The sequence below is a fragment of the Scleropages formosus genome, chromosome 22 (genome assembly GCF_900964775.1).
Source record: "Scleropages formosus chromosome 22, fSclFor1.1, whole genome shotgun sequence".
In the NCBI taxonomy this organism is placed as follows: domain Eukaryota; kingdom Metazoa; phylum Chordata; class Actinopteri; order Osteoglossiformes; family Osteoglossidae; genus Scleropages; species Scleropages formosus.
Window position 1 is genome coordinate 24,046,734 of NC_041827.1, and position 10,835 is coordinate 24,057,568.

At 46.5% G+C, this 10,835-nt stretch overlaps 1 protein-coding gene across 1 annotated transcript; it reads right to left on the reverse strand.

The window, feature by feature from the left end:
- Positions 1-3,064: 3,064 nt before the first annotated feature.
- Positions 3,065-5,237, reverse strand: LOC108923368 (leucine-rich repeat neuronal protein 1-like). The gene has a single exon (XM_018734048.2). It carries the CDS (start codon positions 5,235-5,237, stop codon positions 3,096-3,098), a length of 2,142 nt encoding a protein of 713 aa, XP_018589564.1. The 3' UTR covers positions 3,065-3,095.
- Positions 5,238-10,835: the final 5,598 nt, after the last annotated feature.

The following is a 10,835-nucleotide window of genomic DNA, read 5'->3' on the forward strand; positions in this document are numbered from 1 at the left end:
AAATTGAGAGCAGATCCAGGGAGATGCAGTGGAATGAATAAATGCGGTGGTGCAAATGCAGTGGTATAAACTCCCCCAAAGGAGCTGCGCTGGTATAAATGTGCACCCAAAGGAGAGCGAGTGGAGAAGCGCATCACCGGGCTGCAAATGCCCGCAGCATCAGTCGAAACGGAGCGCGTACGGAACTGCTCTGACGAGTAAGAGCAAGCCCCCCCGGAGCAGTCGGCGAACATGACACGTTGGGGTCAGTCGGACCCGCGGGAGTCACGTTACCTCCTCGCTCTGCTTGACTCTGCCGCCACACTTTCAACGGTTGGAGCTTGAGGAAAAAAAGAGAAAAACGAGAGCAGTGGCACCCGGCCGCCCCAGCAGAGCCAGAGCCGATCCTTACTAGAGCCTAGAGCACGACGGTACTCACTTTTTTCTACATGGCTCCCTGTTACACCATCCCAGCTGCTCATCAACTTTCCACCCAGACAGTTCAAGGACTGGAGACGTGGCCCTTCACCGCCCGACCGCCACCACACCGCAGAGCCCTGACCCAGCACGCACCGCGTCCGCCTGTACCAGTCACTCCTTACACATACTTTGGGTGGCTGCTGCACCGCGCATCGTGTATACAGCGTACACATGTAGCGAGGTACACGACGACTCGCTCGCCGTGAAGTTCTTGTTAAATGTCTGCTTTCGTCCGGACACCATCGCTTAGTTCTGTCGGTGCGAAAACAATCAATATGCCCGTTACGTGTTCGTGTCCGGCTTGAAGACCAGGTGCGTATTTGGCCACTCGGGTCCGTTCCTTTGCTCTTAGGCTCCTGTGTCCTTCGCACGTGCAGGATTGAGGGGAGCTGAACACACACCATGTCTATGCTTCCTGGGCTTTCTGTGCTTCACCGTGTCGAGCGAGCACATCATTTGCACACATCGCAATTCAAGGGGCGCAGCGTGACTCAGCGCAGTTTAAATGTAAAGGAAGCTGGGATATGAACGTTGCTGTGGAATTCTGCAGGTGTGCTGGAGCTCCACAAGTCTGCAGATGTGAGGCCCTGACCGAAGCCTCCGAGGAGCTCAAACGCATCGGCCTGAAGAGCACATTGTCTGCGGATATGGACCTCAAGTGATTTTTTTAACTGATTGTGGGGGGTGGGGGGGCACTGCTTTGAAGACAGCATGACATAAATATGGGGACATTTTCTGGGACCAGAGCTGCTGGAGGGTGAAATGACAAGAGAAGGTGCAAAGAAGCATGGTGACTAAACCAAGTATAAATGCTCGGTGACATGCTTGCAAAAAGCAACATCGTGAATTAAAAATGAAGCGTCCCATCCTTTTCTCTCTCTTCTGTGTTTTCCACGACAAAGCAAATACAAAGGAGTAACGAAAGTGACGACTTCCATAATTTCACCTTCAAGAAAACAAAATCCCTCCATACAATCAACAGAGGCTTCAGTGAAAACTTCATGCGACAGGTGCAGAACTGGGGAATTAGGGCAGCTTTGCCCAAACACAGCTCCTTCAGCCTTTACTGCGTTGTAATTGCTCAGGTTGCCCAGAGTTCCAGCCATCCCTGATACACGATGATCTCCAAAGGAGGGCACTTATTTCCATCGATCAAAACGTTTCGCACTTGAACTTAAGGAAAAGACACGTTGGCCAAGCTAGATGCAGCGCATCTCCTAAACACCTGCAAGGCCTCGTGCTGCCTGCATCCATGCTGCGGGGCTCTGGTGCATGGCCAAGCTCTGCTTTTGAGTAGCTGTCAGGGGAGAATGTGCCGTGGCCGCTTTTGGACATGCATGATCAGCAGCTCCTCACAGGCTTTTCATGGGATAATTAGGGCCTAAAGGAGGAGAGCTTCAGCACCTGGACTCAAGGGTTTCTGCTCCTCACTATGGCTTTTTTTTTTTTTTTTTTACTGCAGCTGCCTCCAATTAGAAGCTCATATTCAGGACTGAGTGGGCAGAGACAGAGATGGGGAAAAAAATGAAGAAAAAGCAACTATATCCTTGACCCAACATAAAACGGAGAAGTAAAGGAGAACGTTCCTCAAAATGGCTTTAAGAAGTTGGCCAAAAGAACAGAGATCCTGCAGCCCATCCTACATCCTACAGATCCACAAAAGCATCAGGGTTTCCAGCAGTGCTATCAAATTTCCCTTTTTGCAATTGAACATTTTCATCGTTAGCCTAGAAAACTCACACACTCATCGGGACACACTCACACGCACACGCGCACAAGTAATAACCGGACAAGCACATTTTGGTCTAGGTTTACTCCTGCACTTTGCATCAAACTCAAGAGATACTTTCTCGTAAGTAAGTTTATAAATTTAATAATGACACTGGACCCGAAAATTCTTCTATAAAAAATACTAGAGCAAAGTTGTAATTTATTTCGGTCTGTTCCTTAATATACATAATTTGCGTGTTTAGATCACAAAAAATTAAGTGTTCATTAACAGACTCTAGCAAATAAAAAATAATTAAGAATAATAAAAAAAGCTTCTTTTACTACTTATCTGTATTGTCTTTAAACATTCACATTTCTATTGGTTGTTTACAGTCCTTATCTGCAAACTATGTTCTAAAGTAAAGTTTTTGTTAAAATTCAAAAAGTTCTGATGATAGTTGATACAACATTACAGCACAACTGCTAATGGTATTCAGTAGACATCATATCAAGTCTAATTTCACTTGGTCATCTTATTTTCAAGTCCATGGACTTAGTTAGTGTATGTTTCAGTGCACAACGGCTGAACTGTTTTATGGAAGAAAAAAGAAACGTTGCGATCGCTACGAATACTGCAAAGTAACCCAAAGAGTAAGGCATTAAGAGCTTGCTGAAGCCTTTGCTGATCCCAGTAGATGCCAAAATCATACGTACGCTGCGCAGTTCCGCGTCACTAAAACAAAGCACAGCAACAAAAATATCTGTGAAGCTTGAAAAGCTGCCCTTTGGAATTAAAATCATGGCGAAGAGAAAAAAGTAATACAATATGCTATAAAAACTCTCCCCTTCTATGACTCTGAAATCACAGAAAAGAAAACAATTAAAAAGCGTGCCTTTGTGCTCCAAAAAGCAAAGCTGCCTGGTCTTTACCACATGTAGTAGCTTCTCGTTGTGTCAACCTGGGTGGGCTTGGTCTCCGCGGACCCCTCTTTGTCCTTCTCGCTATCTGCCTCCCACAAATTAATGAGGGGAGGGTAGAGCTCATTTAGGGGTATGGAGGAGGTTTTCTGCATGTACTTCTTCAAGGAGTGGTGGTAGTTCTTCCTCTTTAACCTCTTGGCAATGTACACTGCGATGGATGCCAGGCTAATGAGAGCAAACATGGTGCCCATGACGGCGGCCAAGGCAGTGCTGGTGCCCTGGTCCGACACCTCCACGGTGAATGAAGCACTCTTGGTGGTCACGTTGACGCAAGACTTCTGTGTGTGCTGGTGGATGTTGGACACAGTGAGACACACCTCGTACTCAGTAGCAGGCTGCAGGTGAGTCAGGTTGTACTCGTGGACATCCACAGGGACCCTGGCCGTGTAGGTGATGTGTGGGTTGTCAATCTTCATCGTGGCCGATGACCATTTTAGGTTGGAAGTCATGACGTTTGAGTTGACTTTCCAGGACACCAGGATGGAGTGGGATTCCGTCTGCTTGACGTAAATGTTCATGAGCTGCGCTCCACCCATGAGGGTCCCGTTGACACGGACAGAGGACACCCGTGTGTCGGCTCCTTCCGTGTTCTGAGCCACACAGGTGTACCGGCCCGAGTCTTCCACCTGTACATGTGCAATATGCAGGGTACCCTCGCTGCTCAGCTCATACTTACTAGACAGGGTGTCTACCGTTATCTTGCTCCCCAGTGGTGTCACCCAGTAGATCTCAGGCTCAGGTTCAGCCATGGCACGGCAGTCCAGGCTGACAGTCACGCCGATCTCCAGGTTAAGGTGGTTGGGAAACGTGTCATGAGTGATCATGGGCAGGCAATGGTCTGAGCTGTCCTGTAGCAGCACCTCCCGAACTTGCTGGCCCCTAAACTCGGGTGGCGTAGCACAAAACATGGAGAGCGGCTCCATGAAGCGGATGTTTGTCCTGTTGGGGTTCATCCACTGGATGATGCAGTCGCAGCGCAAAGGGTTGCTGTGGATGCTTATTTCCCGCAGGTTGGGCAGTGACTCCACAGTGGCCTGGTAAACTCCATTCAGTGCATTGTTGTTTAGCATGAGACTCTCCAAGGATGTCACGTCCCTGAAGGCCAAGCGGTGAACGTATGAGAGTTTAGGGTTGTTAGTGGCCTCAAGTTTAGTAAGTTCCGGGAGGTTATCCAGCGCATAGCGGTCAATGGAAACGAGTTCAGCCATGTTGTTGACTCCAAGCTCTTTGAGTCGAAACATGTTCCTGAAGTCTCCCTCCTGAATCTTGTGCACTGGGTTTTTGTTCAAATCCAAGAATTTTAAATTGGGAAGTTTCTGTAAAGCCAGCTGCGGCACTCCGATCAGCTTGTTGTCATAAAATGACAGACTTTCCAGGTTGTCTAGTCCCATAAAGGCATCACCGGGAATATCAGTCAAGTCCATTCCAGCCAGCACTAAGCTTCTCAGGTTAATCAGAGGCTTGAAGTTCAAGTCCGTAATACCAACGACAGGGTTTTCTCCAATCATGAGGATCTCAAGGTTGGGAGTGGACTCAAACCACCGGCTGTCAATAATCTTCAACCTGTTAGAGTTGAGGTGAAGCCGCAGAAGGTTCTGCAAGCCAGAGAAAGCATTGGGAGAGATACTGTTTATCTGGTTGTGGTTGATATAGAGCTCTTGGAGGTTGGAAAGGTCTTGCAGGCAGTAATCCGACAGGTGAGAGATCTGGTTCTCCTCAAGGTGCAACGTGGTGAGCTGGGACATGTTGGTGAGGCCCACATCCTTGATGCTACTGAAGTTGTTCTGGGAAAGGTCCAGCTCGGTAAGATTGAAGAGCTGCTCCAGCTCATCCCCAGTCCTGGCGATGTAGTTGCTCTGCAGCAGCAGCACCTGTGTGTCACCGGACAGGTTGCTGGGGATGCGGGTGAGTCGCAGGTCGTTGCAGTCCACCGTGGTGGCTTCCCTGTAGGTGGACTGTGGGGTAAACCAGGGACGTGTCTCGCACACACAAAGCTGTGGACATCCGGCACTCCACGCTGAAGGCAGACCCGCGCATGACAGAAGCAGGCCGAAGCACAGCTGGCTCAGTAGAGCACCCCTCTCCATGCCTTTTCCTCCCATCTACCTGAACAGGTCACAGACCAGAAAATGGGAAACAGGAGACTTGAAGGCCTGCTGTGAGACTGTCATCAACGAGAGAAAACCGATCTGTAAACTCCTTCCATCCAGATGAAGTATCTGTAACTTCCTTCGGAGGTGAAGTTTCAGAGACTCGCACTTGCTGTGCTCCAGGGTTCCACTGGTGCTCCTCTCAACAACGTCCAGACTTCTGAGCAGACCTGAAACAGAAAGATTAGATGCTGTCTGACCACATTTTTACATCTACATTGCATTGTGGACAAGAGATCGTAACCGAGAGGTTTTGGTATCAGGAGCGTTGGGCTGAAAACGAAGGGGACACGTTAGTTGTCGGGAAAATGCTTGAGTGCTGCTACGGCTGTCAGAACTGTTGGCAGAAGTGCAAAGAGTAAAACAGCTGTCGCTGGATTTCACTCGTAGGCAAAGAGAAAAGTACAAAGCAATATGAAAACTGGCAAAGTCAGCAGAACAACGCAGACTGGAAAGAAGTACAACATTCTGCAGAAGACACACGAACTCATAGAGGAGTGTAAACTCAACTTTCATTCACCGGTTGATAGTACGAGAATAAAAGAGGTGTGACATGCAGACTGAGCTCAGAATGTCCACTGGTGCTGAAAGGCAGGACTGGACAATGATTATATGGGCAAACAGTCAATCCTGGGAGCCGAGCACAAAACGAAGATCATTTGCTTTTCCATCATTAGCAGAGGATGAGATTCAGAGCCGTATAATTTACAAATTAAGACAAAAAATAACTTGAACTTCAATTCGGAAATGAATAATGCGGTGGAAAAATACACATAAAAAACACCGAACAGAAATTCAGACTTGAAGGATGTGAGTTGAATCTTGTTAAAATGCTCACATATTTCTTATATTCCGTTTACAGCAAATCCTTCTATGACGTCATTTTTAAAGGCAAAAACCCTTTACACTGGGGGCCATAAAAAACTTGAGAACATCAAACGTCGCATCTTTCCGAATATTTTCTTATTACTGTAACCACAAGATGCTTATTGACAATCGAGTCGTTATTTAAACAGCACGAACGCGTGATCCCTCTCCTTGACGGCTCTCTAATCCATTTACGTGGAAACAAAAAGCACTGGAGACCATCCGCTTCACCCACAGGGGTTTCGTCGCCGCTCCCGTACCACACGAAACAACTTCGTACTCATCGCAAGGTAAATGAAGCTTCCGGAGACGCGCTCGTGTTCTTTCTCAGGTATTTCATGTTTTCTAATTCAAGTGTCTGAAGCAGACAGTTTATATTTCACACAATGAGAGAGGCGGTGGTTGGAATAAAGGAATTTTTAATGGACAGATGAAGTTTTATGATGCACTCCAAATTGGTATATTATGATCCGCTGCAGAAACGATGATTCAAGACAACATTTCACATGAAAGAAGGAAGTAACTGCACCTTCTGCTTCATTTGGGCCCCAGGTGAGAGAACAGAAATATTTGTGCCTGTGGCAGAAGCTCATTGCTCAGTCATGAGTTTTTTTTTTTTTTTTTTCGCTTGTGCACAGAGAACAAGAGTGGGAACAACTGAAAAAGTTTACAGCACATATCTACAGAAATAAAAGCCTAGGGATTTTTTACACTCTTTGCGAAGGAACTTTTTTAGTTTGTCATTTTTCGACACAGAGCTCTAAATCCTGTAGGGCCCCCTGACATCAGTAAGGGCCCCGTATTTAGGCTGTTATGTCCTATTATGCTATTTTATTGCCCATAAAGCAAACTGCACACAACGTTCATTTTAACTCATGACTTTTCCGTTCAATTCAACTGTTCTACGGACATGTTTGCAGCAAATATAATCCATGGCTGTTTACTTCATATTTGGCTCCACTGTGGGTCAAGAGATGAGAAGGTACCGAAAGGACAGGTGAACACAAGTGAAAGAAGGCCCCTTTCAGCAGTGCATCCTGAGAAGAGTTGGAACACATCGCGAACAGAGTTCACTGGAAGTCGCTTTGGAGAAAAGCGTCTGCTACATAAATAAAATGTCACGTAAATGCAAAAATGAAGGCTGCAATCAATGTCCTCCAAAGGACCAAGTGCAAAAACACAGGAAGTTCCATGATTCTCAAAGTGCTCTGGGCTACAGCAGGAGAGGCGGCGTGGAATTGCACCGTTACTGCGGTAAGAGTGCGATTTACTGCAGATGTTCACGTGACCCCCAGTACATGACCAGCTATTTACTGATGAGCTCCATGGCACATTGGAACAAAATTAATGCCACAACACAAGAAATAACGACGTAAGGCATAATCATTAATTAAAGTCAATGTTGTTAACACATTAGTCACATTATGTATTTATCGACTTACACTCTTTACTCTCTTTTATGATGGTGATTTTCATGGTTTTGCTCGCTGACGCCTTTGTCCAAAACAACCCATAGAGAGAGGTCCCAACCAGGAAAGAAACGCTGTGCCCGTTGCCCTGATTGTGAGCCACTGGAGCAACGTGGAGTGAGCTCTGCCAACAGGCCACACGGAGAACGTCCCGGTGCATTTCCTAACGGGGCGCTGCTGGTGAACCCGGAGAAACGTGTTCGTGGCACTGCATCTCACTAACGGCCCCCAGCACCCGTCTTCATCGCGCCGCGCTTCCCTTGGGCTTCCTCAACAGCAATAAGAGCTGACAGACCCTCTGCTGTTATGCTGACAGCCGGGCCGCATGGTTCTTGAGTCGGTGATCCGTGTTTGTGGCACAACAGTTCGGCACACGAGTCGCTGTAAGAGCAGCACGTGGTCTTTACGGCTGACCTTGTTCAAGAGGCTTCAGGGCTGTCGGCGTAACGACGAAGCCAATTTCTCCCTAACCTGGCCGTCAACAAAAAGAGGCGAAAAAGTCACGGCCGCACCAACAAGGTTAGTTACAGTAACGTCTGTCGTTAAATCGTAAATATGACGAAGACAAAAGTAGCGTGTGTTACCGTGCTCAGTCTGCACATACTTTAATGACGTGAATGGATAATCGTTTAATGAACGATAATCACCGTTGTCTCCCTTATGCAAAGCACACATCTTTGCTGGGGCCCTGACCCAAGTTTTTACTGGGTTTACCTCAACTCGTTCACAGTGATGCACGAATACTGAAGAGCCGAAGCTACACTCTACAGGTGCAGTAGGGAGACCTGGTGGCTGTTTGTTGAAAAGTTTTCTGGACCAGTGACAGGGCAGCTGTGGTCCTTGACGACTGGAGTCCTGCAAAGTTCTCTAAGAAATGTGGTGACTGAGAACAAATTTCAGAACTGATTTACACCTGAAACATCAGGTTGAGTAACTTGCAAATAAAAACTTCAATGTAGCAATAAAGAGCTGGGAAAGAAAGAAAAGAAGCCCCAGACCACTGGGGTCCTGATACGAACCATCCCTGTTGTGGGAGATGAAACGTAATGTTTATGCTCTCGTTCCTTCATTCATCATTGGTCTTTCAGTCATCTACAGCTTCATCTTACTGTATGTGACCACACAGTCACTGTAAGGGCCACAAACACGGGACGCAGTGCTGCTTCTGTAAGGAAAATTCTCTATTCAGCCAAGAGAAATACGTATATTTGCTTTAAACAAGGGAAAGATGAATGAACTCATTAGGTACACTGCACACTTGGAGTTCCTTCATTTTACCTCCTTTTCTCCCTGATCACGCCATGAAATTTCACTGATGACAGTTTACCGCAATGTACATTTGCTGTAAGACACTGGCTATGCAGGATGGGGTGAGGGGGTTCTGTGCTAATACTCAGTTTGCTTCCTTGGCAACCGGGGGGGGGCCAACAAAATGCATACCAAGCAAATGTATGATCTAAACAGCAAGGAAATAGAAAGAACATTTGTTGGGGAAGCATTTTTGAAAACAGAGAGCACTGTGACTATGGTCCTACATGATTCCAAGACAAAAGCAACTCATCCATGTAATCAGTGTTTCCCTGGAGAGGTGACTGACTGTCAGCTTTTTAACACCCATCCTGAGCAGAATATCATACATTAGTCATGAATAACTGATTGCTAATCCAAGGTCCTAGGTGACAGTTCAGGGCTCCTGGTGACGCCACAGAACTGACAGCTGAAGGTCAACACAAGCAGGCAACTTAGATTTCAAGTCACTACAACAGAGGCACTTTCCTGGCCAGAAGTCATGCTTGTCTGCAGCTTCTAGACAAGTCACCTTGTTGCAGCAGACAATCCCAGGGGAAGAACACATGGGGGAGGTTGATGAGAGGCAGAAGATGAAGTATAAGGAGCTTGTGGAACAGTGCTGCTCACAAGTTTAGGGGTCAAGGTGTGTGTCCATTGAAGTGGGCTACAAGGGCTTCGCAAGAAGACAAGTGTAATGTAGTCACTGTCCAGGGCTCAGGGCTCAGGGCTCAGGGCTCAGTGTGTCGGGTACCGGAGGCAGCCAGAGGGCGAAGGCTATTGAAGCTGTTACTAAGGGTGACACGAGAGCCGCGGATTCAGGGTAGGGATACCTGGACTGAGGCCTGGGTCTCATCAACCCCAAGTGAGTCAGAAGGTAAAGGTAGGTGTCTGATGCTGGAAGAGCCAAAACACCCCAGGCTGGCAATGCGTCCAGGTGCATCACAAAATGTGTGTCATAAAATGAAAAAGGTAAAGATGTCATTTGCTGGGATTAATGTTCAAATTCAGCAGAAGTCCAAAAGTGAATCTGGATTTTAGGGAAAATATGTTAGATAAAAATTGCGTGAATTACTTATCAGTGCAACACTTTTAACATTTAAGTGATATATCTGATATTGACAACATCATTTTAAGTGTTAAATTCATAAGCACCAAAGTTCAGTGTAGTTCCCTGGAGAAATTAATCTATTAGAAAATCATCCCACTTTTAATATATAATAAATAAGGAACGATAATTATGCACAACAATGGCACAATAACCTACCGAAACAAATTCCAATCCTCCATAAATATTTTCAATTCTCCTTTCGTTGCAGCCAAGCAGCCAAGTATCTGTGACACGCTCCACTTTCCCAATATTTAGGTTAATCTCGGATTCAAGTGTCCATTTTTCTCTAAAACGCCGCCCAGGTGAGCACCTCCGTTCGGAGGAATGAAAATTCTGAGATGATAATCGTCTCAGAAAGACTCCTAAGAGCCGTAACGCCACTTGAGCCTCGTGCGTCGTCTGGAAGGAACTCCACGAAGAGAAATGGAAGCTCTGCTTAATTCCGTTAAGAGGTGACATGCGGAGCTCGAGTTCAACTGCGACTTTTCTGTAAAGAGCAGTAAAACCAGAGCAACACGTTCACAATTACGGCCAATATTTGACGCAGTGAGCGAAGCTCAACTGCGTAAGAGACATTTTGCACAAGCATAATGAAAATTGCCAAGACTGGTTTTTGTTCACATCGAGGGTCTTAGTTTTACGCAAAACAACGACTTTTGTTTACGTTCCGTTGACGTTCAGACTTGTTTCGTATTGTCAGTCTATTTCAGAGTGAACGTGACTGCTGCTCGTGGACTTTGAAGGTTGGATGTTGAGCGAAGTAGAAAATAATCCCCGACGCTCTGTTACAAATACAGTGTA